General features: G+C 47.5%; 1 protein-coding gene across 1 annotated transcript in view; it reads left to right on the top strand.

The window, feature by feature from the left end:
- Positions 1–27127, top strand: part of TMEM120B (transmembrane protein 120B) — a 42123-nt gene that overhangs the window by 11471 nt on the left and 3525 nt on the right. The window contains exons 2-8 of the mRNA XM_060612221.3: positions 6160–6278; positions 7934–8050; positions 11727–11786; positions 12449–12544; positions 17882–17971; positions 25744–25809; positions 26307–26368. Of these exons, the coding sequence (XP_060468204.1) occupies positions 6160–6278; positions 7934–8050; positions 11727–11786; positions 12449–12544; positions 17882–17971; positions 25744–25809; positions 26307–26368 (610 nt within the window). The remainder of the gene's footprint in view (positions 1–6159; positions 6279–7933; positions 8051–11726; positions 11787–12448; positions 12545–17881; positions 17972–25743; positions 25810–26306; positions 26369–27127) is intronic.

The raw sequence follows: 27127 nt of genomic DNA, 5'->3' as shown, positions 1-27127 counted from the left end.
GCACAGAGCGGGACGCGGGGCTCGAACTCACGGATCGCGAGATCGTGACCTGAGCCGAAGTCGGCCGCTCAACTGACTGAGCCACCCAGGCACCCCCCAATTTTTTTTTAATTTTTAACGTTTAGTTATTTTTGAGACAGAGAGAGAGCACGAACAGGGGAGGGGCAGAGAGAGAGGAAGACCCAGAATCTGAAATGGGCTCCAGGCTCTGAGCTTTCAGCACAGAGCCTGACGTGGGGCTCGAACTCACGGACTGTGAGATCATGATCTGAGCCGAAGTCGGACGCCCAACAAACTGAGCCACCCAGGCGCCCCTGGGAGAGTCAAAATTTTTTTTTTATTTTTATTTTTAACATTTATTTATTTTTGAGACAGAGAGAGAGCATGAACGGGGGAGGGGCAGAGAGAGAGGGAGACACAGAATCAGAAGCAGGCTCCAGGTTCTGAGCCATCAGCCCAGAGCCTGACGCGGGGCTCGAACTCACAGACTGCGAGATCGTGACCTGAGCCAAAGTCGGACGCCCAACCGACTGAGCCACCCAGGCGCCCCAGGGAGAGTCAAATTTATAGAGAAAGTAGGATGGTGGTTGCCAGGGTCTGGGGAAATAGAAAATGGGAGTTATTGTTTGATGGGTTTGGAGTTTCAGTGGGGATGATGAAAAAGTTCTGGAGATGGATGGTGGGGATAGCTGCCCAATGATGTGAACATATCTAACGCCACCAAATTGTACACTTAAAATAATTAATAGTTTTTTTTTAATTAAAAAATTTTTTTAATATTTTAATTTATTTTTGGGAGAGAGCATGAGCGGGGAAAGGGGAGAGAGAGGGAGACGCAGAATCCAAAGCAGGCTCTAGGCTCTGAGCTGTCAGCACAAAACCTGACATGGGGCTTAAACCCACAAACTGTGAGATGTGAGCCCGACTTCGGACCTGAGCTGAAGTCCGAAGCTTAACCGGCTGAACCACCCAGGCACCCCTACACTTAAAATAATTAAGAGGGTAATTTTTAAGATGTGTCTTATATAAATCAAAAAAATTTTTAAAAATTTTAATGGTTAAAGTGGTAAATATTATATATATTCTACCGCAGTTAAAGAGAGAAAGAGGCAGGTTTCTGGAGGAAAATTAGGATCCAAGAGATGAATTGGTAAATGTTCCTGCTGCTTGTGGGACTGGCATGAGGGTAGAATCAGCAGAGTCTGAGCATGGGCGAGGAATGCCCTGGGAGTGGAGCATATGTCACACTAAGGGCCTTGTTTCTGACTCCCTCCTCCCCTTCCCCCCACCCCATGTTGTCCTCCTCGTAGCTGGCAAATCCTGAGCCTGGAGCTGGAGACAAGAGTAGACCAGATGTATGGTCTCCAATATAGGATCTCCCCTGGGAAGTGGTTCTAGCTGATGGCAGAGAGAGAGAACCAGAGGGGAGCAGGAGTGACTCCATATGCCTGGGGACAAAATTGTGGGAAGGCTCGCCGACTTCCTATCCCTACCCAGTCTGATGCCATAGCATTGAGCAGAAAATATCACCAGCAGAGCTTTAGACAAGTGCCTGTAGAAAAGTAGATGTCATTGAGTGTTGTTGAGGTGTGGACAACTGTCATACACTGTGGATGGGAGTGTAAATTGGTAGAGCCACTCTGTGGGCAGTTTGCCAAGATCTATTAAAACTAAAACCAAGGCTGTACACTCTGACCCAGCAATCCTTCTTCTCTGCCCTAGAGAGATGCTTGTGTGTATGCCCAGGGAGGCAGCGCAAAGATGTTATTCAGTGTTGCATTGTTGGTTATAGGCAGAGACTAGAAATGACCTACATATCCAGCAATAGGAGAGTGGCTCAATAAACTGTAGCATATCCATAGCATAGCAGTAAAAAGAATGAAGTATGTGTATCCATATATTCTTATGTTGGTGGAGCTTCAAGACATATTGTGGAGTGAGAAAAGAAAGTTGTAGAATTGTATCTATATTCTGATACTTTTATGAAATTTTTAAAAATCAAAAATATGTGTGTTAGGGTCTAAGCTATGCTGCTGTAACAAAGAGATCCCCAAATTTAGAAGAAGGAAAAAAAAGGCTTAAATGAGGTAGCTTCTTTCTCACCTAACAGTCCAAAGGGAGTGTGGTCCAGGGTAAGTGGTGTTCAGTTTTGTGTTGCTATATGAAACAGCAGTGATTACATTTTGCTTATGGATTCTGTGGCTCAGGAGTTTAGACAGGGCCATGGAGTGGCTTGACTGTGCTCTGTGATGTCAGAGGCTTTAGCTGGGAAGACTTGAATGGCTGGGAGTAACTTACATGGCTGTGGCTAGAATCATCTGGAGGTTTCTTTACCCATGCATCTAAATGCCTGAGCTGGAATGACAAGAACCTTTGTCTTAGTTGGGACTATTGCTCAGAGTGCCTACATGTGACTTCTCTATGTGGTTAGGATTTCCATACAACATGGTGGCCTCAGAGTAGTTGAACTGTTTGCTCTAAAAGCAGATGTTCCAGCAAAAAAAGGCAGAAGCCACATGGCCTTCCATACGTATTCTCAGAAATTGTCATATTGCCCCTGCCATATTTTATCGGTCAAACCAGCCACAAGCCTGTTTGTATTTAAGAGGAGGGAACAGAGATCCCACCTCTTTATGTGAGGAGTGCCAAAGGGTGGGCATTCTGTTTTAAAACCATCACAGGTGGGAAGCTCTGTCACATGAGGTCACCCAAGGTTGGTTTGGCTGGGGAAGGGACATTGGGCTTTGCCATTGACATGTGGCTTCCATTTCTGGTTTCAAAGTAACTGCACCTGTTGTCGTCATATCCCAGCCAGGGAAAGGGACAGTGGAGGGCAAGCATCTCCTTATAAAAATGTGGTTCAGAACTTGTATACGTCACTTCTACCTGCATCCCTTTGGCTCTTAGTCCTGCTGCTACACACAGCCACAAGGGAGGCTGGGAAATGTCTGTTACTGAGCAGCTACGTGCCCAGCTACAACTCAGTGTGGTCCTGTTACTAAAGGAAGTAAAGGAGAATGAGTATTAGGAACAATTAATTTTTGCAACAACGTGTATTTTTCATAAATATGTGTATATATTTGTGTGCATATGTATAGAAATAGGCCTATGTAGAATACAGAAATACATAGATAAATAGACTGCAGTCTGAAAGAATACATAGAAAAAGGTCTAGAAGAAACTAGTAACAGTAGTTACCCCTGGAGAAGGGGGAGAAGACAGGATGGGGGATATTCATAGCTGACTGTAGCTGTAGCTGTAGTGTTTTAATTTTTAACGAGGATAATGTCTTCATGTTTTACCTTGAAATTAAATATTAATTTAAGCCCAGGAGGGCCTGGTGAGCATCTGGCTGCTGATGTTGCAGTCTTGGTCTTATCTTTCCGTAGTGGGACCCAGCACCAAAGAGAGCCAGGAGGTAGCATGGCCCTTAATCTCCCAGGAGACTCAGCTGGTGTTTCAGGGGACTTTTTGTCCAGAGGCCCCACATTCTCAAAGTCTGTGTACTCTATTTGGGGTATTTCTGCCCCCATCCTTCCTGTCCAGTCCTAGAGGGTTTCCTTTGTTACTAGCAGATTAGTTGAACATAGAGGGCTGTTTGGGCACTGAGGAATTCAAAAATGAATAAATTACAGCCTCCTTCTGTACAGATTACTTGTTCATTACAGATAGGAAGCTGGTCACTGTAAGTGGAGAAAGCAGTGGACAGAGACTTTCCCAGGCAATCAAAGTTAACATCACAGACACTGTGTCCCTCCTGATAGGAGACACTGAGGACACAGAGTCACTCTAATGGCATTTCTGTCCCAAATGCATAACCAAAGTCCATTCATGAGGAAATACCTGACAAACTCAGATGGGGGGACATTCTTCAAAACAACTGGACTGAACCCTTTTAAAATGTCCATGTCATGAAAGACAAAGGAAAGTTGAGGAGCTGTTGTAGACTGAAGGAGTCTAACGAGATACAATGATTTGATCATTGTACTGTGAATGTGTAAGAGAATGTCGTGTTCTTAGGAAATATGCACTGAAGTATTTAAGAGTAAAGAAGCATGTTGTCTACAGTCAACTCCCAAATGGTTTAGAAAGGAGTAGGCAAACTTTTTTGGCAGAAAGGCTAGGTAATGAGGATTCTAGGCTGTGGCGGGCCATATGGTCTGTGTCACAACAACTCGCTCTGCTGATGTAGCGCCAGAGTAGCCACGACAATATGTAAATGAACGGGTGTGGCTGTGCTCCAATAAAGTTTATTTATGGATAGTGAAATTTCAATTTCATATACTTTTCACGTGTCATGAAGCATTCTTCTTTTGAGTTTTTTCAACCAGGCAAAAATCATTCTAGCTTACTGTCCATACAAAATCTGGTGGCTGGATTTGGCCTGTGGGTTATAGTTCACTGATGCCTGAAATAGAAGAACGCACACACACACAATAAAGCAAATACGTATGGCATAATGCTAACCGTAAATCTGGGTGAAGGGTACAGGGGAGTTCTTTTTATTCTTCTTACAGTTCTTTAGCAAGTTTGGAATTATTTTAAAGTAAAAAGTTAGGGGCACCTGGGTGACTCAGTCGTTGAGTGCCCGACTCTTGGTTTCAGCTCAGGTCATGATCTCATAGTTTGTGGATGCAGGCCCCATGTCGGGTTCTGTACTGTCAGTGTGGAGCCTGCTTGGAATCCTCTCTCTCCCTCTTTCTTTGCCCTTCTCCTGCTCGAGTGCTCTCTCTCTCTCAAAAAAATAAATTAAAAACAAGAAAATGTTTAAAATAAAATAAAAAGTTAAATAAACAGCATGATTTTCCTCCCTGGGGGGCCCAGGAAGGAGAGGTTGAGGATACTGTGTAAATTCGGGGGAACAAACCCTCTCATCTCAGGGCCAAGGGAGACTTGCTCATAGTGTTCTTTGATGATGTTCCTCACTGTTATTTGTTCACTTCACTGCCTTCACTTCTTCCTTATTTTCTGGCTTAACTGTCATGTCTAGAGACCCCACTTGGCAGATGTGAGAGTTTGGGCTCTGGCCTCATCCTTTAACTGTCCCCTTTTTCTCTCCCTCTGCTAAATACATTTCACCACCACCCAAGAAAACAGATGCTTTAAATATGTTCGTTGGGTTATTGTTTTTTTAGTGTCATGGTCCCTGTCCCTAATAGTTTCCTCCAAATTGTTGGTGTTTGTCTTAGATTATCAGAACTCTAGAGGGAAAGGGTTGTTTCTCTGCATATGTTGGGGTGTAATGTTGGGGGAGGTGCCCTGTGGCAGTGTGATGGAGAAGTTACTGTGTTCATTCTCCCTGCACTGGGAAGTCTCTTGTATTTCCCCTGGCCTTATGGCCCTGAATGTTTATTTCCAGATACTGGCTTTATTGGAGTGACTGTGCCTGGGGTAGGGAGGGCTAGCTTTACGGGAAGAGGTATGTCCTTTTAGTTGACTTAGCAAGAACTCTCTTCATTGCTAGGATCAGAAACCCAACTCAGATTGGCCTAAGTGAAAAGGAATTTATTAATTCATATAATGAAGAGCATTACATTCAGACCTGGTTAAATCTAAGGGCTGAAATGATGCTGTGAGAATGCTGTCTTGTACCCTGTTGCAATTATATTTGTGTTTGGCTTCATTTGCTCTGCAGCCCCAGGTGTACTTTCTACCAGATTAGCAAACCCAGAAGGAGGGCATTTCTAAACCAATACTTCAGCCGAAGTCCCCAGACTGACCTCATTGGCCTAAATAAGCCACGTGTCTGCCTCTGAGCCAGTCAGTGGCCAGGGGATTGGAGGATACTGATTGGCCAGACCTAGGTCACATGACTGCTCCCGGCATGGAGACTCTTAGCTCTAGTCAAACCAACTGGACCAAGAATTGACAAGAGGTGGCCTCTCAAAGGCATTTTTTGGTTGCCTTTACCATTAGGAAGGATAGAACCTGTCTAGGGGGAAAAAAAAAACAACAAAACATTGGTTCCTTACACAAGTGCTGTGCCATGCTGCCTTTCCTAATTCAAGCCCCAGTTTTGTAAGCCACATCTCTGATAGTGGTAGTTGTATCATCTCAGCTGCCAAACTGACTTCCGTAGTCATGTCCTATGATACAAACTATGAAAAATGTCCCATTCGTGTTCTCCCATACACCCTGCTTGGGGTCTCTATCCCTCAGGAAACCCACAGGATCTACAGGCAGAAGCTGGAGGAGCTGACTTCACTCCAGACTTTATGTAGTGGCTCTATCAACAAGCAGAAGACGCGACTAAAGGACTTGAAGCACACACTCCAGAGGTAGGTGAGGCTGCAGCGCCCCTGGTTTTAAGGGCTAGAAACCCAACTCAGCTGTCTTGAGCAGAGAATGGAAATTTTAGTGGAAAAATCCCAGGAGTAATTTCAGATATCACTGGATCCATGGGTCAAAAGATGTTTTTAGGATTTTTTCCCCCCTCTGAATTCTGCCTTCCTCTAGATTGGCTTCACTCTCAGGCCGACTGTCCCGTTATGGTCACCGAGATGGCCACCAGCAGTGCCAGACTTGTGTCTTCCAGCCATACTTCCTATTGGTTTGGTTACCCCAGCAGAATAACTTGTTTTTCCAGCAAGAGTTCTGGATGTGATCCTCATTAGCTGGAATTGGTCACGTGCCCATTTGTGAACTAATCACTGAGACTCTGGTTAGGCAAGACTAGGTCATAGGCTTAGTTTATGGACCTGGGGAATGGGACAGCCTTACTTGAACTATATGGAAGGGGAAAGAGGATGAGAGAGAGTTCCCTAGAGGAAAGTTGTTATAGGTCTCTGGTGTAGGTGGTGGGAAGTCTGGTATCCCCGGGGGGGACATACTTAAGCTCATGATTTAGTTCAGTTCTTGAGGCCACGATCATATGTCCACTTTCCGATTGATCCTCACGTCCTCATGGTTTGGAAATTGCTCTCATCCCTCATAGGTGAAGGAGCCCAGTGAATGCTGTGATCCCCAGGCAGGCAGGGAGACTGAGGCTCTGAGTGGCTTATCCCAGTATACTTAGCTGGGATTCCATATCATAGTGTGTAACTCCTGGTCCATTTTTCCCTTCCCTTGTGGACAGTTTTTGCAAAGGTTGCTGGTTATATCTCTAGCCTTGGCTGACCATTTTGGAAATGGAGGCCCATTAGTCATGGAGTAGAGTATGGATGGTTCCATGTAATGATATCACCACTCTTGGAAAAACACATCTTACTGATGATAAGATTCAATAGTCTTCATCAGGCTAGGATTTTTCAACCTTGGCACTGTTGACAGTTCTGCTGCAGGGTCTGTCCTGTGCATTATGGGATGTTTAGCAGCATCCCTCGCCTCTATCCCTGTTTGACAAACAAAATATTCCTAGACATTGCCAAGTGTTTCCAGTTGAGAACCATTGGGTTAGAAGGTTGACCCATGAGGGTGCCTACTATTCTGAGAGTGTGTCCACTGACTTGTTTTTCTAGTTTTATGAGTTAAATATCACCAAAGAATAACGGACAATGATCATTTAGCTGCTTTTACATTTAAAGCACTTTCCTGTCTGCCCTTCTCATAATCAGGCTATTCTTCTAGAATAGTAAGAAGTATGGTATTGCCTGTAGAGTCCATCGAGCTCATACTTGAGTATCAAGGACCATTCTAAATGTGTTGCTTTGCTTGTGCTCACTTAATCCTCACAACAGTATTGTCCATGAGGTAGGCCTGATGCTACTCCTGATTTTCAGGTATGGAAAATAAGGCAGGGAGGTTAAAGAACTTTCCCAAGGTCACAAGACTAGCAGGGACCCAGTGTCAAACCCACAGGGTGCAGAGGGAGAATTGAGGTTACAAGAAGCATTGAGCTAGAAAGATGGGAGGGCAGTGCCCAGAGCTCCCGGATTCTTCCTCCAGTCTGAGTAACACGGCTGCTTCTCCTATGCCCACACTTCTGACCAAACAGGTACAAGCACCATGCGAGTCGGGAGGAGGCAGAGCTCATCCAGCAGATGAGTGCCAACATCAAGGAGCGGCAGAATGTCTTCTTCGACATGGAGGCCTACCTGCCCAAGAAGAATGGGTAGGAACTGGAAACATATCCCACCCCTGCTGCAGGCAGATGCGCAGGCCTAGAGTACCTGGTCTGTGTGACTCCCACCTCCCTGTGGGGGCTTGAGGTTGAGGAGAAAGAAGGGAAGCAAGGGCAACAAAGAAAAGGAAGTTTCCTTATGTGTTCCTCCATGGAACAGGCGGGGATCTCAGAGTGAACTTCCTGGGAGGGCTTTGGCAAGGAACTAGATGTAAGATCTCGTTTCTAGCACTGGCCGCATGCCTGGGGCCACCCAAGGTCCAGAGGAAAGTTTTCTCCCAAAAAACAAACATTTATTTATTTATTTTTATTTTAAATTTCAGTATAGTTAACAGACAGCATTATATTAGTTTCAGGTATACAGTATAGTGATTTAATTCCATACATCACCCAGTGCTCATCACCTCAAGTGCACCCTTAATCCCCTTACCTATTCCCCACCCCCCCTCTGGTAACCATTAGTTTTTTTTCTCTGTAGTTAAGAGTCTGTTTCTTGGTTTCTCTCTCTCTCTCTCTCTCTCTCTCTCTCTCTCTCTCTCTCTCTCTCTCTCTTCCTTTGAGAACAAACATTTATTGAGTGCCTGCTGTATGCCTGGCATTGTGCTGGGGGCTCTTGAATTGTCTACAGCTTGGTGAGTCGGACCCAGATATCTGAATTCTACAAGGTTCAGAGACATAGCGGGTGTTTTGCTCAGGTGGCGCAGCCCAGGTTTGGATGTGAATACCCTGACTCCAGAGCTTGTGTTCTTTCCGTCTTCCTCCTTCGGAGAAGTCCCATCTCCTCCCTCAAGTGACATCACTCCCACCTGTTCCAGAGCGAGCGAGATCGAACAGCATTGTATCAAAACCTGATGCGGGCTCCCAAGTGTGCTCCCATCACTTCCCTCTGCCCTTTTTCCTGGTTTGGCCTAACTCAAAGTCAGAGCCCCTGTCAGGAGACTACTAGCCCTTTCACATTTGAAGTCATTCTTCTTGGCTTTGTTTTTTTTTTTTTTCTTTTTTCGGTGCCAAATTTGGTGAAAATCTCCCTAAGTTGGATGGTGATAATTTTCCATAGAATGAAACAGCATGACCCTCTTTTACAATGTGGCTCAGATCCTCTTTCCAAGCTCCAGTCTCCTCAGTCCTCCGTGCATTTTACACCAGTTGGCAATCTTTGGATTACAAATGTCCGAAAACCCAACTCAAAGTGCTTAAGAAAAAATAGGGGATTTATTGGCTCATGTAACTAAAAGGTCCAGATGTTGCTGTGGGTCTGGCCAGATCCTGCTGCTCAAATGATACTGTTAGGCTCTCTCTCTCTCTCTCTCTCAGTGAGCTTTCATTTTACTCTCTCTGCCAGTGTGTTTAGCTGGCCGGGGTTGCTCTGGGTTTGCATTCTGCCTGCTTAGCAATCCCAGTAAAGAAAGCATCTTTGTTTCTTAGTAGTTCTGGGAAAAAATCCCAGGACCGAGTCTTATTGGCCTGTGACCAGTGTGTCCCATGACCATTATTGACCCAATCGGGGATGTACTGCTTTGATCGGCTAAGCCTGGCTCATGTGCCTTACCTTAGGGTCTGGGAGGAAAAGAGACTCTCTTTCAGGAAGTAGGGACTATATTGCTAGGCAAAAAACAACAGATGTTCTTTTCACATCTCTGCTTCAGTTACACCAGACTGGAAATGCCCCCTAGCACTTACTCATAGCTAGAAAGAAGACTCCTCTTTTCTCTTTTCTCCTCTCAGCCTTCTACTCATCCTTCAAAGCCCAGTTCAGATGTTAATCACCTCAGTGAAGCCTTTCTAAAACCCCCTCTCCCTCTGCGGAATTAACCCTTATGAGATTTCATACATAACCTTTTATTTACACTTTTATTGGTGCATGAGAGTACAGGCTATTTTGTAACAAAAGCCCAATGATACAAGAGCTCAAACAAGCTGGAGGTTTCTGTCTCAAACATAACAGTCCAGAGGTGAGTGGGCCAAGAGTGGTGGGCTCATGGGGTCATCTAGGGACTCAGGGTCTTTCCAGCACCAACTCACTGCTTCACCACCCTTCAGAGAGTTGTCCTCATCTGCATGAGCAGAGCTGGCGCGCACCATCACATCCTCAGGAAGTGGGGAAGAGTCAGGGAGTAGAGGGCAAGCAGATAACTTTATACGAAAAACAAAACAAAACAAAACAAACAATATTTGCCATTTCCCAGTGGAGCCAAAAACATAGATATTCAGTAACCCAGAAATTCCGCTCCTGTCTGCATAGCCAATGGAAGTGAGCACTTCTGTCCTCCAAAAGACACGTATAAGAGTGTTGACAACAAAGACGCCAGACACAAAGGCTACATATTACACAAGTCTTTTTAGAAATTTTTTTTTTTTAGTGTTTATTTATTTTTGAGAGACACAGAGATACAGAGCACGATCAGGGGAGGGGCAGAGAGAGAGAGAGAGAGACAGACAGACAGACAGACAGACAGACAGAATCTGAAGCAGGCTCCAGGCTCTGAGCTGTGAGCACAGAGCCCGACGTGGGGCTCGGACTCATGAACGGTGAGATCATGACCTGAGCTGAAGTTGAACGCTTAACCAACTGAGCCACCCAGGCGCCCCCACATGAGTCTTTTTATATGAAATGTCCAAAACAGGCAAATCCATAGATGTAAAGTAGGTTAGTGGTTGCCACATGCTGGCAGGGGAGAGAGGAAAGGGAGTGACTGCTGATGGGTCCGGGCTTTCTTTGGGGATGATGAAGTTGTTCTAGAATTAGGTAATGGTGATGGTCGTACAATGTTGGGAATATACTGTAAATCATTAAATTGTGTACTTTAAAAGGGGGATGTTATTGGGGTGCCTGACTGGCTCAGTCAGAGGAGCATATGACTCTTGATCCTGGGGTTGTGAGTTCGAGTCCCACGTGAAGTATAAAGATTACTTAAAAAAAAAAAACTGTAAAAGGGTGATGTAATGGGGGTGCCTGCCTGGCTAAGTCAGAAGACCTTGTGACTTATGATCTCAGGGTTGTGAGTTTGAGCCCCACATGGAGGGGGTAGAGATCACTTAAATACATAAAACCTTAACAAAAAAAGGGTGATGTTATGGTATGTGAATTACATCTCAGTTAAAAAAAAAAAAAAAAAAGAATGTTCAGAGCAGCTGTATTTCTATTAGCCAAAAACTGAAAACAACCTGAGTGTTCGTCAGTAGCAGAATGAATAAATAAGTTGTGGTATCTCCAGTCACTGGAATACTATGTATAGACAACTTGGATGAATCTCACAGACATAATATGGAGGGAAAGAAGCCAGGCATAAATATACTGAAGGTTATACCTCAGTTTTAAAAAGAGCCCTTTTTAAATTGACCTAGAGATTGTATACATGCCTTCACCATATTGGCTGGAACTTAGTCATATGCTCACATTGGCTGCAAGGGAGCCTGGGAAATGTGGTCTGTCAGCCAGCTAAAATGGGGGGACAATGAGTTTGTCATGACTGTTGTGTGTCACAGTTTTCACATTCTTTAGGTGATCATCATTCCCATTCCATGTGAGAATTTTACCAATGAGCTTAGCACCCTGTTTTCTACCACCAGTGCTCCATGTGTGCTTACTGAGTTTGAATGGTTTTGGGGGGCCCCCTCCCAGGGCTGTTAAGGAACACAGTGGCCCTCACAGGTATTTTCCTTCCAGGCTCTACTTAAACCTGGTCCTTGGCAATGTGAATGTGACCCTTCTCAGCAACCAGGCCAAGTAAGTATCTCAGATCCCCAGCTGGCATTAGGGAAGCCAGGCATTTTGTTCTTTCAACTCAGGAGAAATGAACGAAGCTAGAATTTTTGCGTAAATAAAGAAATACTAATAGTTGGGGCTCTGGCTCTTGGTCTTTCTGACACTCTCCTCCTTGTTGGGGGACCATCCTGGGAAGGTTCTTTCCCTCTTTTCACGCAGTCAGTACACTGGGTGAACAGAAGTGCCACTTCCCCATGAGAAACGGCTCCTGCCCCATTCCACTCCTTATCACACACAGTTCTCCTGGGAAGTAGGCAGTACTGTCATCTGAAATCAGTCAGTCCCAGGGGCAGTGCAGCCATGGTGTTTCTCTTGCGGTAGCTGGTTGGGAAGGAACCTGTGTCCACCCCCTGCCCATCCCTATCACAGGCCCAGAGACCTACCTGAGAGTCTAGCGACATGGGAGCTTTGCGCATTGGCCCCCTTTCTGTAATTGATCGTCACTATTAATTCAAGACCAGAGCTTTCCTTTGGTGGGATCAGAAGGTCCTTGTGGGCTGTGGGTAGTGGTAGGTGAAGGATCTGATGGGGCTGAGGATTCTGCCCCCAGATGGGATACAGTTATATTACTATAACTATAGTAATAGTTGTGTGACCTTTTCTGGGGGTGTCTATCAATGCAGATTTGCTTACAAGGATGAGTACGAGAAGTTCAAGCTCTACCTGACCATCATCCTGCTCCTAGGTGCTGTGGCGTGTCGATTTGTCCTTCACTACAGGTAACGGGAAGGTGGTGGTGTGTGTAGGCATGGAGTTGGTGGGGCGTCTCTCCTGCATCTGCAACGTTTGGTAGATTGTAGGTAGAGAAGAGCTGTTTCTCATGGGAAATGGCAGCCATGTCCACCCTACATCCATTCAATAAATATCTACTGAACAGCTATTGGAAGAGGCCTTATAACTAGTAGATTGGAAAGAGCCCAGTGGCACACTGACATTGTGGAATGTTATTTGGCCATAAATAGGAATGAAGTACTGACACGTGCTTCAACATGGATGACCCTTGAAAACGTTATGCTCAGTGAAGTAAGAAAAGGCCACATATTGTATGATTCCATTTATATGAAATGTCTAGAACAGGCACATCTAGAGAGGCAGAAAGCAGATCAGTGGTCAGGAGCAGGGCGGAGGGGAAATGGGGGAGGGTACTGTTGATGGGTATAGGGTTTCTTTTGGAGTGATGAGAAGGTTCCAGAATTAGATGGAAGTCGTGAATGTGCAACCCTCTGAATATACTAAAACCTAATGAACTGTATACTTCGGAAGGGTGAATTTTATGGTATGTGAATTATATATCAATTATGAACAGAAAGAGAAAACAGGAAAGAAGGGAAGAAAGGAAAGAAAAAGGAAAATATCACAGACTGCCTGGGTTTGAATCTTGGCTTTGGGACTAACTGGCCGTTACCGTGAGCACGTTCCCTCTGGGAGCCTCAGTCTCCCCATCTGTAAAATGGGGGGGTGGGGGGGGAACACCAGGCTGTGCGAGCTGCGTGTGGAGGGCTCTGCCCAGTGCCTGGCACCAGCGATGCCGGTGAGAGTGTCAGCCGCTGCTTTTGGAGCAGGTGGAAGCCATGCTGCTCTGAGAGGCTGTGGCCTGGCGGCTCAGGCTGCACTGCCTCATGGGGTTTCATTCCCCCCTCCCCTGCCCTGGCTTTTCTGCCCCGAGGGGAGGTAGCCAAGCACAACTTGGGCATTTGGCCCCGTGTCAGGGGTTTATTTCCTGGCAAGCGCTTGGCTGGGAGTCCGGTTGCTGGTCTGGCCACTTGAATGTCCAAACAAAGGCCCTTTGAGGTCCTGGGCCCGTGCCTGCCTGCCGCCTCGGGGCTGGCCAGGTTCCCCGGAGGGTAGAAGCTGCACACATCAGTACTGCCTGCTCACATGCCATTCTGGAAAGGATACAAGTACTTGATGTGCAACCAGATTCCCTTGCACTGGGACATCTAGGTCCCTCAAAAGGGCACACCAGTCGTATGTTGTCAAGTTCTAAAATTCAGTCTTCTCCCCATCCCTTTCTGTGTGCATTTCCTGGGGCTGTAGTAACAGTGCCTCGAACAGGATAGCTTAGAACAACAGAAATCTATTTTCTCACAGTTCTAGAGGCCAGAAGTCTGAAATCAAGGTGTGGGCAGAACCATGCTCACTCTGAAGGGTCTAGGGGAGAATCCTGCCTTGACTCTTCCAGTTTCTGGTGGTGCCTGCTTCCTTGGCGTTCCTGACTTAAAGAAAGCTGTTCCCTTCCATTCTCAGCTTCATGTGCCTCAACCTTGTCCTGTCCTCCTTCCCTGTATGTCCCTGTGTTTCTCTTATGGCCTTCTTATGAGGATGCCCGTCTCTGGAGTCAGGGTCCACCCTAACCCAGTATGACCGACCTTATCTTAATTAATTACATTTGCAAAGACCCCTATTTCCAAATAAGGTCATATTCTGAGGTCCTGGGTGGATGTGAATTTTGAGGGAACTCTATTCAACCTAGTATACCTTCTTTGGGTTACAAATAGGACCAGGGAGGGGGGCTAGGCAGGCAGCTTATCTCTCTTCTTTTGCCCTCAGGGAAGCTTGCCCTGCTGTTTAACCTTGGGCAAACGACCTAATCTCTCGCCACCTCAGTTTCTTCACACAGAAAATGAAGATAGTGAGAGCTACATGGTAGAATGGTTGAGAGGACTGGATAGGTTATATCTGCAGTGTTTAGTGCCTGGCACATAAGTGCTGCCTAAGTGTGAGCAGTTGTGATTGCTGCCATCTTTTGTGCTGGAGGAGATCACAGCTTAATATCCAGTGCCCAAAGAGCAGGATTTTCTTTCCTTACTCTTGCCCCCTTGAGGTGGTTTCCTTGCTGGGTGCCCCACCCAAAGGCCCTTCCGTGGTGCCTCTAAGTCTGGAGCTGGGCATGGCTAACGTCCTTCAGAACCATGGGTTGTAGGTCCAGCTCTGCCACTCACAGATCGTGTGACCTTGAGTAGAGCCCTTGATCTCTCTGTGTGTGGTTCCTCGTCTTCCCCATGACCAGAGGACATCTGCCCATGTTGCCGGGCCCTTGGGAGGCTTTGCTGAGGCTGCTGGAGAGTGTGATGTCTCCTTCTTCCGCCTTCAGGCCAAGAGGCTGTGTCTAGTTAGAATTGTCCTCTATCAGGATTGGGTTTTGAAGCTGGTAGGAAAGAGGTGGTTGGGATTAAGCTTGGGTTGGTTGGGCTTGGGTTTGGATTTCACTCCTGGGCAGTTCATTTCCTCTCTCTCAATCTCAGTTTCCTCATCTATAAAATGGGAAGTTGTACCATCTTAGTTTGTGTTCCCCCAGAAGTAACCCAAGCACTCGAGCATTTGAGTGCCAGCAGTTTATTTGGGAGGTGATCCCAGGAAACATTGGTAGGGGAATGGGAAGTGAGACAGGAGGGGCTACGTGTGGGCATCTGGACTCCAGTGCTGCTGGAGAACTGGGGACAGCATGGAACATGCCTCAGTTATCCCACTTGAGGGGCGAAGGGGCAAGGGTATTTTTCTTCCTGCTGCTGTTGGTCAGGGGAGTTGAGGACTGCTTCCAGAGGGTGATAATTCCCCTTCCCTCCCGATCTGCCTCTCGCATCAGCAGAGTGAGCTCTGAGCCCAGGCATGCCAGGAGTTGCAGGTTCTGGCTGTTGGGAGTTCTATAGACGGGCACAGACGCAGTAAATGCACCTGCACAAGAAGCAGTCCTGTAGGGCTGTTCGAAGACACAGACAGGTCATCCATGTCAAGTGCCTGCCCCATTGCAAGTTCCCAGTAATTAGCGCTGGCCTGGTGTGGCAGCCTGAAGGCGTGCACGTTCTAATCCTCAGAATCTGCAAATATATTACCTTACATGGCAAAACATCTTTGCAGATAGGTTAAGCTAAGGATCTTGAGAAGAGATTATCCTGGATTATTCAGTGGCCCCAGTGTAAGTACAAGAGTCCTTAGAAGAGGGAGATAGGAGGGTCCGAGTCAGAAGCGGAGGTCAGTGATGCAGTGCCACAAAACAAGGAATGCAGGCGCCTCAAGAAGCTGGAAAAGGTAAGGAAATGGATCCTCCCCTACGGCCTCCAGAAGGAGCCCAGCCCTGCTGACCCATTGCAGACTTCCGACCTCCAGAACTATAAGGAAATAAATGTATGTTGCTTTAAGCCACTAGGTTTGTGGTCATTTGTTACAGCAGCAACAGGAAGCTCATACATTTTGTCAGAGCAGGCCGAGGCCAGCACCTCAAGCATGTCCCTAACGCGCTGGGGCCATAAAACTTTACTCCATTCTTCTCTTTACTGACAAGATATAGGAAAGGACCAATGAAAAATATCCTGGTAACCCGGACTCACTCCTGGGCCTGCCTCTTGTTTGGAGGCGAGCTCAGAAGTCAGTAGCTAAGTGACTCTGCACTGGGGAGGCCGACCCCACCCCAACACCCTGTTCAAGTAAGCCTTTGATTTCCTCGGAGTTAAGCATCTGAGACTCATTTATCAGCCTTTGGGTACTCTGTGATACTTCCAAAATTATAACTGGGAACGTATGTAGCCCTTCCTATGCCTCAGGCACTGTTCTACACCCTGCATGTGTGAAACTCAGCTGATGCTCATAGCGGCCTACACGGGAGCTGCTGGTACTCTCCCTGCTCCAGGGGGGGCAGTGATGGCACGGTGGGGGGGGATTACCAATGTGCCCCCGGTCCCACAGCGGGAAAGAGGCAGAGCTGGGATTTGAACTCAGGCCCCGAGTTTCCAGAGTGTGCTCCTGGCCCTCCTGAGACCGCCTCTGCAGACGATGGTTCAGGAGGGCTTGGGGTGGAAAGTCTGTCATCTGTGACCACAAAACAGGGTCACATAGCTTGAAAGACACCTTCCAACTTCTACTTATTGTTGGAGTCACACTCTTTCATTTCCCTCCTGGGGTTATCATAGTTGTCCCCATAGTTGTCAGAGACAGGAATGGAGGAGATTGGAAGTGTTCTCCCTCCCATGTGCAGATGGATGGCGCCCCGTACAGTCACTTCTGTTCCCACGCTGAATGGATGTGGAGGGCACTGGCAGCTACCGAGGCGCTTCCCTTTGGGGTGGAAGATAAAGCCTTCATTAGCATCAGGGGCAGGGGAGCCCTCCAAGGGGCTGTCTGTTGCCGGCTCTGTCCCAGGACCCTTCACCCAGGAATGTTCAGGTAGGGGGTCGGCCTTTGCATTTTACAGACAGCAGAGCTGAGGCCGGGCAGGTCTCTGACAGGGTCACACACAGCATGTCTGCAAGCTCTCCACCCTGACCAGGCCACAGCAGCGGCTCCAGCCGCTCTGTTCTGTCCACCTTGAAGACTTGCTCCGCCCAGCTCTGGTACCACAGAGGAGGCCGGGAGTTCTTAAGTTCATCTTACAAATGAGATTCAGGACGTAAGAATTGTTTTGTAAGTGCAACGAAGTTTAAAGATGGTTTAAGGGGACAGAGGGAATTTACATTTTGAGGCTGTAGACAGTCTAAAAATAAAGTATTAGAGGGGCGCCTGGGTGGCTCAATTGGTTGAGCGTCCGACTTCGACTCAGGTTATGATCTCACAGTTTGTGAGTTCGAGCCCCGCGTCAGGCTCTGTGCTGACAGCTCAGAGCCTGGAGCCTGCTTCGGATTCTGTGTCTCCTCCTCTCTCTGCCCATCCCCCGCTTGTGCTCTGTCTCTTAAAAATAAATAAATAAATGTAAAAAAATTTTTTTTAATAAACTATTAGGTTTTCTACTTAGAGTCCTGTTGCCATTCCACCAAAAATTTCACATCAGACAGTGAGAATTTAGAAGGGAGAGAGGGTGCGCTAGGCTGAGTGCTCAGGGAGGGAGAGGAAACCAGCTAGAGCCCTAAAGGTGGGTTGGATTTCGGTAGAAAGGTGAGGGAGACAGGCACTCCAGGTGGAGGCCAGGCTTCCTCTGCCTTGCCCAGGATCAGCACGAGTTTCCAGAGGCACGCCTGGTAGGCAGCACTCATCGTGGTGTGCTTGTTCTGTTGCAGCGCGGGTGGGAGATCTGTGCCCGGTTCTCATGCCTGCTCTCCTCCCCTGGGGTTGTTTCTTTCCACCAGGGTGACTGACGAAGTTTTTAACTTCCTGCTGGTGTGGTATTACTGCACCCTGACAATCCGGGAGAGCATTCTCATCAGCAATGGCTCGAGGTAACGGGGGACCTGGCTTTGTGGGGGGGCATAGGGGGAACCAAAGGGAGATCTGGAACGGATGCAGGGGAGGGCTGTCACCCCCAGCCTGTATTCCCTTCCTCCTCAGAGGGGGCGGGGGGTTGTCCGTGACTGTTCAGATCCAGGGAGGAGGGAAAACATGTCTGCTGGTGCAGCGTCACTCGCCATGGTCAGTCTCTTGCTTACAAAAAACTAACTCAAATGGGTTTAACACAACAAGAAGTTTATTTTCTCGTATCAAGGAACAGGTCTGTTGGGACTGACTTCAGGTCAAGCTTAATCCAGGTACTTAGACAATGTTATCAGGACCCGCTTTCTCTCCACCCTTCACCTCTGCCTTCTAGTATGATGTCTTCATTCTCAGGCTCCATGTAGAAGCACCTGGGAGCTCCAGGCTCAAGTCTTTGTTTCTAGCATTCTCAGCAAAATAGGGCACATCACTTTCTTCCAAGAGCCTCACTGGGTCCCATTGGCACTTGCTGAATCATGTGCCTGTCTGTGCACCAATCACTGTGGCCAGAGAATGCATGGCTGTGATTGGCCAGGCTTGAGCCTCATGCCTGCCCCTACAGCTTAGGAGCTGAGTGTCAGGAGGGGAGTGGTTCCCCAGAGGAAAATTGGGAGGATGGAGAACATGTGGTAACGGCCTTGGTTCAAACCTGCTTTGTTACCCAGCTGGTGCTGAGGAGGAAGACAGCCAGGCTGGGAGTGAGGGTTCCAGAGTTCTAGTCCCAGTGCTATTCCTGAGCAGCTCTGTGACCCTGGGCAACTGATGTCCACTCTCTGGGCTATTTCACAGCCCCCTGGGGGAGTGTGTCTCAGGGTTGCTGAGTGAATCGAGACACTTGGGGCTCCCCATCACTGAGGGCCTCCTATGCCAGGAGCCCTGCTATTTTCTCATTCTCCTTCCTACCCCCACCTGTCTCTGAGCTGAGACCACGACTTGCCACCTGCAGGACCCATTTTCCACAGGTCTGATTCCTTTTTGGGATGGCCGTTTTCATCTCTGTGTGCCATGCTTGCCCCTATTTTCCCCTGAAACAGGAAGTAACAACCGCCCAACCCCTCCCTGCTTCTTCCCCTCTGGACACCACTAAGGAACTGTCATGAACTGTGTGTTTCAGATTGGGGGGGTGTCTGCAAACTCCTAAATAATTTGCCACCTTTTCACTTTCTGCCCAGTGGTCTCTTATGGCAGATCCCTGCCCTGCCGAGCCTTAGCCTGCATGTAGAGCCCAGAGGTAAGGAGCAGGGGAACAGCGAGTTTTAGGTATACAGCCCTGCAGCATGTAGCCCTTTAGAAAAAAAGATCAGTGTTTCTCAAACTACACTTGTTTTTTACCCACCCTCTCCATTTTTGCCTTTTCCATGTATCATCTGGTTGATAATGTTCACATTTTAAATCAACCTCTCCTTTTTTTTTAAACTTCAATAAATATTAGTTTATTTTAGAAGGAAATTTTATTTCATCACCATACATGGAAAACCAGCATCAGTTGCAGAAAGGAGGAAGTAGTGTAAAAATATCCTTTTGTTTTCCTTGTATAAGTTATTGAAGTCAATTATTTTTGCTTCTGGAAGGCTCTGAGCCTGAGGCCTGCCATCTCTCTCTTCGTGTGTGTACATGAGTGTGAAAAGGGAGATTTTTGGACCTGAGAGGCATTAAAGAGACTCTCCCGGACTTACTCAGGAGAACAAAGAGAACTAAAGAGATGCCCTTTCCCTACACAGTTCAGTAGCATCTAGTGCGACCCCCAGGTGTCATCTAAAACTTGATATACACACCCCAAGCTTTGGGAAACACTGAAGTGAAAAATCTCATCAAATAAATAACACTCATAGTCTTCCTTAATTGTAGTGAATAGTATCTTTCTGCTTTTGGGTGTCATTGGAGGGGAGCCAGGGTGGTAGATAGTGGGGAAAGGGGGCCGGGGCAAGTGGCAAAGTCTTCTTGGTCATGAGTTCTCTTTCTGTTGTCATGGGCTTGCTGTCAGTCTTACAGTTTTATCCTTCTGATGGACTCTAAGAGTCTTCAGAGGCATGCTACATCTCTAACAGTCACTAACACTTTAGTAAGAGTTACTCTGGTCACCTCTTTATCTAGTGTGACAAGCTGTGGATGGGGCGGGGGGAGAGGCGTTACCAGAGAGAAAGGAACAGGACTGAGTGGAGGTCCCTGCAAGTGTGGGTCACACCAGGAAAGTGGGGAGGGGGACACAGGGGGGTAGAAGTGGGGTTCCAAAGCCAAGCCTCATTCGCCTAACACTTCAGCGGGTATCTCAGGTTGTAATGGGACTGTTCTTCTGGGCCTGTCTTCTGCTGTGGCCTGGGGCAGGGGTTTGGATGTGGTGGGGGCTGGGATCTGGAATGGGTGGGGTGGGTTTGGTGCTTTATCTTCTGGAATGACTTTGAAGCTGTGGTTCATTAGCTCAGTTAGTGCAATAAGCAAATCAAGTTCCTTTGCAAATCCTGCAAATGAGGGAAAACCACCAGATAGGAGTAAACCTGAGGGGGGAACATATATAAGCATACCTTGTCTAATTGCACTTCGCAAACATAGTGTTTTTTATAAATTGAAGATTTGTGACAGCCTTGTGCCGAGCAGGTCTATCGGCATCATTTTTCCAACAGCATTCGCTCATTTGGTGTCTCTGTCACATTTTGCTAATTCTTTCAGTATTTAAAACTTTTTTCATTATTATTATATTTGTTATAGTAATCTGTGATCAGTAATTAAAATTTGCTGAAAGCTCAGATGATGGTTAGTATTTTTTTAGCAATATATATTTTTTAAATTAATTTTTTATTAAAAAAAATTTTTTTAATGTTTATTTATTTTTGAGAGACACAGGGACAGAGTGAGAGCAGGGGAGGGGCAGAGAGAGAGGGAGACACAGAATCCAAAGCAGGCTCCAGGCTCTGGGCTATCAGCACAGAGCCCGACATGGGGCTTGGACCCACGAACTGTGAGATCATGACCTGAGCCGAAGCCAGATGCTTAACTGACTGAGCCACCCAGGCGCCCCTAATTTTTTTTTTTAAACATTTATTCATTTATGAGAGAGAGAGCACAAGCAGGGTAGGGGCAGAGAGAGAGGGAGACACAGAATCTGAAGCAAGCTCCAGGCTCCAAGCTGTGAGCACAGAGCCCAATGTGGGGCTCAAACTCAAGCTGTGAGATCATGACCTGAGCTGAAGCCGGACGTTTAACCGACTAAGCCACCCAGGAGCCCCACAATATATTTTTAAATGAGGGTATATACATTGTTTTTTTTGTTTTGTTTTGTTTTTATTTAAATTTTTTTTTAATTTTAGAGTGTGAGCAGGGGAGAGGGGCAGAGGGAGACAGAGAATCTTAAGCAGCTTCACGGTCAGCACAGAGCCTGACACAGGGCTCGATCTCAACAACCCTGAGATTGTGACCTGAGCGAAATCAAGAGTTGGGTGCTTGACCAACTGTCTGAGCCACCCGGGAGCCCCTGTGCATTGTTTCTTTAGACCTGCTTTTGCACACTTAACTAGACTACAGTACAGTGTAAACATAACTTCTATAGGTACTGGGAAACCAAAAACTTCACTTGACTTGCTTTATTGTGACATTTGCTTTGTTGCAGTGGCCTGAAAGTGTACCCACGATCTCTCTGAAGTATGCCTGTGTATTAATAGTTCAAGGCGTTAAAACTGGCTCAGTGTTAACAGTCCTTCTCCCCATTCTGTTCTGCTGCTGCGCTGGCCAGCATCACAACAAATCAACAATCTCACAGGAAAGAGCTCTTTCCTCGGAAGATCCTTTCCTCGGAAGATCCAGTTGTAATTTTGAGACTGATTTCTGATTGTCTGGGCTGAGGTCATATGCTCATCCCTGAGCCAATCACTGTGGCTGAAGGGATGTAGAGCCCCGATTGCCTGGCTGTGAGTCATGTGCCCAGTTATATCCCTCAGCTCCCTTTCAACCACCCAGATGGAGTGTGGGGATGAGGTGGTTCACCAAAGGAAGGGCCTGGCGTGAAGCCAGCATGCAGGGAGGATGGGGGTGTGCAGGGGGTTGGGGGTGGTGATTGACAGAGAGGCAAAACAGCAGATGGCCTCTGTAGTTAGTTCGGGGCCAGAATAAGTAATGAATCAGGGATCGTGTTAGCTTTCTTGGCCAGCCGGCCCATGGGTGCTTGGTTCCAACTGGCTGTTGTAGGGGCCTTTCCTAGGATAAAGACTAGGGGTGGCCAGGAGGGAGGGATCCTCAGAGTGGAAGCTAGCTCTTTCCCCTGACTGCCCACATGACCCAAGCTCAAAGCCAGAAACAGCCTGTGATTGAATAATTGCTGGTGCCTGTAGATTGTGCACACGTGTAAATGTGGCTGAGGTGGTCCTAAAGAGAGGACTGTGGTCTCCTCGGGCACCATCCCCAGACACTGGGCCACGCTTCCTACATTGTGGCTATGTGTATACCACTCTTCATTGGGTATCTACTGTCTGTACATTAAAAAGCCCATTAACCCCTACAAACTTTATTTCTGTGGCAAAACAGGCCCAAAGAGTGAGTAATGGGTGCAGGTTTCTTTTGGGGTGATAAAAATGTCCTAAAACTGATTATAGTCACGGTTGTGCAGCTGTGTGAATGTCCTGAAAACCACTGACTTGTGGATCCACTAAGTGGATGACATGTATGATAATCTGAATCGAATCACAATAAAGCAGTTGCACACACACGCACACACAGGGCACAAAACCAGCCCAGCACCCTGGAGAGTGCAGATAGATGAGGGGGCTCGTGAACGCCATGCCAGGGAAGAAGCAGTTTCTAGCCTTTCCTAGTGCATCTGAGCAGTGCTTACTTATTGGGGGCACCTGTCAGAGCTGGGCTTTGGGCACTGTGAGCTGTGGACTGAGAGCTGCTGCCCAGCCAGGCTTGCTGCATACATGCTGCGTCTCTGGCTGCTCCCATACCGGGAGGGGGCATTCTCGGGGTGGGGGGGGGTGGGTTGGGGAAGAAGACAAAGGGGCACTGGGTTTGCCAAGGCTCAAGGGCTTGTGTGTGTGGCTCTGCAGAGAACTTGGGGAGAAGTGGTTCCGGAGAGGCTTCTTGGGTGCTCTGCAAGCTGAAAGTCTGCAGACGGGGCTAACTGCCTTTTCTATCAGAAAATTAGAGCTAGGGGTCCTTGTAGACTCTGACAGGCAATACAGGGACATTGGGAGGGGGAGTCTGGGCACAAAGAAGTGGGTGGATGTCTCGTCCTGCGCCTGCATGCTGGTGGCGTCTAGACCAGCTGCTGCTTCATCGGCCATACCTCCTGGACATCACTTCATTCGTTTCAGCATCTATTGAGTGCCTACTGTTTACCAGGTGCTATTAGTGCTAGGCATAAAGAGTCACCTAAGACCTTGTTCCTAACCATAACCCTTGAGGCATCCACAGGCCATGCCTGAGCCCCTAATTTATGTCCAGGTCTATTGTGGGATTGCAAAGAGGAGAGATGAGTAAGATCCAGTCCCTGCTTGTAGGATGTCTGCATCTGATTAGAAGGTTTTAAGACAACTCAAACCCACTTACTAAGACAATGCAAGTTAAAACCTCAATGACACAGTAATTTTCACCTAATAAGAAATTTTAAAACTTGGAATCCAGCATTGGTGAGGGTTTGGGGAACCAAATTTCTACTGGCCAGTCCTTGGGAGGAAGGAGCCCAGCTGCTCCCAGGCTGCATTTGGCAAAGCAAATCATTGCCACATTGTGTTCAGGTAACTGAGCTCTTAAAGGCTGGAGATCAGAGGCCAGAGACAAGACTCAAGGACTTCGAAGGTTAAAAGGTTTGCGGGTCCAGCTTTCATCCTAGGCTGGAACATTGACACTGAGGAGGGATTGACAGTGAGGCTCCCTCCCGTCCTGTGGAGTGAGAGCCCTCAGTTGGGGGAGCACTGGGTTCTGAAAACAGGGTTCCCACAGCTTCTGGACTGGACACAGGAAGTCCAGGGCTGGTCAGGGCCCTGCTGTAGATGGAGGAGCAGATGAGCCCAGGGCATGGGCTCCCAGGGAGAAACTGTCTGGGACGATGTGAGATGCTGTGTGGACAGTCTGTCATTTCTCTGTGTCTGCGTGGGATAACGTAGGTAGCTCCAGCTCTCTGTAAGTGTGTGTGTGTGTGTGCGCGTGCGCTGTGTTTATTCAACACACTGAGCACCTGCTCTGAGCCAGGTGTCACAGATACATCCATGAAGAAGACAGACAAAATTGCTGCTTTTCTGATGTTTACATTTGGGGAAGAGGGTTCAGAGAACAAACAAGGGGAAAAAATGAGTAATTTCAGATAGTGGTAAGCACCGTGAAGAAAATGAAACAGGGTGGTGTCGTGTAAAGTGGGGCTGCCTGTCTGTTTTAGATAAGGTAGCTGGAGGCCTTTTGGGGGAGGTGACAGTTGGTCCAAAACTTGAATTTGGATCAGGAGCCAGGCAGGCCAAGTTCTTAAAGCAGAGAGAACAGCAAGTACAAAGTCCCTGTTAGACAAAATACCACAGGCTGGGTGATTTAAACAACAGAAATCTATTTTCTTGTAGTTCTGGAGGCTCGAAGTCCAAAACAAGGTGAGGTGCCAGCAGGATTGGTTTCCCCTAAGGCCTGTCCCTGGCTTACAGATGGTCACCATAGCTTCATGTGGCCTTTGGGGGCTTGAACTCTGAGCTCTGAGGTCAAGAGTCTGACACTTAACCACCTGAGCCACCCAGGTGCCCTTTTTTAAAATTTTATTTTAAGTTTATTTATTTTGAGAGAAAGACCGAATGCACAAGTGGGAGAGGGGCAGAGAAAAGGAGGGACAGAATCCCAAGCAGGCTTTGTGTCATCAGCACAGAACCTGATGTGGGGCTCAAACCCACAAACTGAGATCACGACCTGACCTGAGATCAAGAATCGGGTGTTGTTTGATTTTTAATTTTTTAAAATATTTTTATTTTTGAGACAGAGAGACAGAGCATGAGCAGAGGAGGGGCAGAGAGAGAGGGAGACACAGAATCTGAAGTAGGCTCCAGGCTCCGAGCTGTCAGCACAGAGCCCGACGCGAGGCTCGAACTCACAGACTGTGAGATCATGACCCGAGCTGAAGTTGGACGCTTAACCGACTGAGCCACCCAGATGCCCCAAGAATCGGGTGTTTAACCGACTGTGCCACCCAGGCACTCCCCTATCACCTTTTTTTAAACCTTAATTAACTCTTTAAAGTTCCTACTTCCAGGGGTCCTTGGCTGGCTCAGTCAGTGGAGCGTGTGACTCTTGATACCTGGGTCGTGAATTTGAGCCCCATGTTGGGTATGGAGATTACTTAAAATAAATAAAGTTCCTATCTCCAAAACCAGTCACATTCTAAGGTACTGGGGGTTAGGGCTGCGACATAGGAATTTGAGAGACACAATTCAGCCTATAACAGGACCTGAGGTACCAATGGGCTTGTCAGGTTCAAGGAGAAGACAGGGAGACAGGGCTTGAAGCTGGGGTGTGATTAGGGATGTGTTCTTAGGGTAGTGGGAAGCCCCTGGGGGCCCGAGTCCTTCTGTGGGTCTCATGGCCAATCTGTGAGTGGTTTATGTGTGATTTTGCATTTCTGTAGGACAGAGAAAAGCGCAGAGTCATGGCTTAGGTCTATTTCATGGCTGTTTCTGGGCCGCAGAGCAGGAACCACCCCCCCCCCCCCCCAAGTCTGAGAACAAGAGCCACCTGTGTTTCCTTCCCCACCTGAGCTCCTTTTTCTTGTCCTCTCTCCAAGAATTAAAGGCTGGTGGGTGTCTCACCACTACGTGTCCACGTTCCTCTCTGGAGTGATGCTGACCTGGTGAGTCTCATGGGGGTCCATGAATGGGGGGAGCTGGCGGTAGGCAAGGGGGAACCTTCGGGGCTCCTGGCCTGGGCTGACTTTTGGGCCAAGAAGGAAAGCGTGAGCTTATAGCCAGGCCGCAGGGATCCCCCAGGCCCGCTGGGAGGTTTCTGGGGAGGTCCCAATGGCCTGCTGGCTGAGGCAGAGGTAACAGGGAGCGACAGATAGAGCACACGGATGAGGCTCCAAAGGAGACAGATGGAGGGAGTGGGAATCAATAAGAACTTAGGCTTCAGAATGATGATATGTGTCCCCAGGTTGTAGAACGGGCTTAAAGCAATGACGGAAGTAATCTGGTCCAGCCTGAGAGACACTGGTGCTGAAGAAGGGCAGAAATCAGGGACCTCCGTTTAATTTTAAAAGCTTTTCTCTCTTAGTTGGAATAGAGAGGGACAAGGATGAATGTCTGATTTCACAGCATGCCTCACCTTTGCTTTTCCCCCACTTCTCTGCAGGCCTAACGGATTAATTTATCAGAAGTTTCGTAATCAGTTTTTAGCGTTTTCCATTTTTCAGAGTGAGTGTCTCTTGCCTAGATTGGGGGGAGGGGGCATGGTTTCCTGTGGCTTTCACTGATGGAGGCCCCTGTCATCCCTCCTCCCTTGTGAGGGGTATGTCTGGTGTGGAAGGGAGCTCCAGGCAGGGGAGGATCCCAGAAATCCAGGAAAGAGGCATCTCCCCCCAGATCACTGCCCCATCCTGGGGTAGGGGCAGCCTGACCACCCTCACCCCTAGAATCCCCCACCACTGCCTTTTCTTCCACATGTCACAACTGGACTAGTTGTGACTTTTGTGAACTGAGTGGTGTTGAAGGCACAACTCAAAATGGAAATAGAGTATATGTTCTTTTTCTCATTTAAGAATAATTCTGGATTTATGTACAGTGAACTGGTCCCAGAGGTCACCTCTGGGAATTGGAAGCTTGGATAGTTGGGAATAGCAACAGAGAGTTCTATTTTTCATCCAGTACCTGTTTGTTCCCTTTGAATTTTATAGTGTGTGTGTATTGCCAATTAAAACAATACAGTTTTTTTTTTTTACTTTTTTTTTAAATTTTTTATTTATTTTTGGGACAGAGAGAGACAGAGCATGAATGGGGGAGGGTCAGAGAGAGAGGGAGACACAGAATCGGAAACAGGCTCCAGGTTCTGAGCCATCAGCCCAGAGCCCGACGCGGGGCTCGAACTCACGGACCGCGAGATCGTGACCTGGCTGAAGTCGGACGCTTAACCGACTGCACCACCCAGGCGCCCCTTTTTACATTTATTTTTAATGT

This window comes from Panthera onca, chromosome D3 (assembly GCF_046562875.1).
Source record: "Panthera onca isolate mPanOnc1 chromosome D3, mPanOnc1 haplotype 2, whole genome shotgun sequence".
Lineage (NCBI taxonomy): Eukaryota > Metazoa > Chordata > Mammalia > Carnivora > Felidae > Panthera > Panthera onca.
Note: the sequence above shows the minus strand (reverse complement) of the source record. Positions and strands in the feature narration are given on the sequence as shown.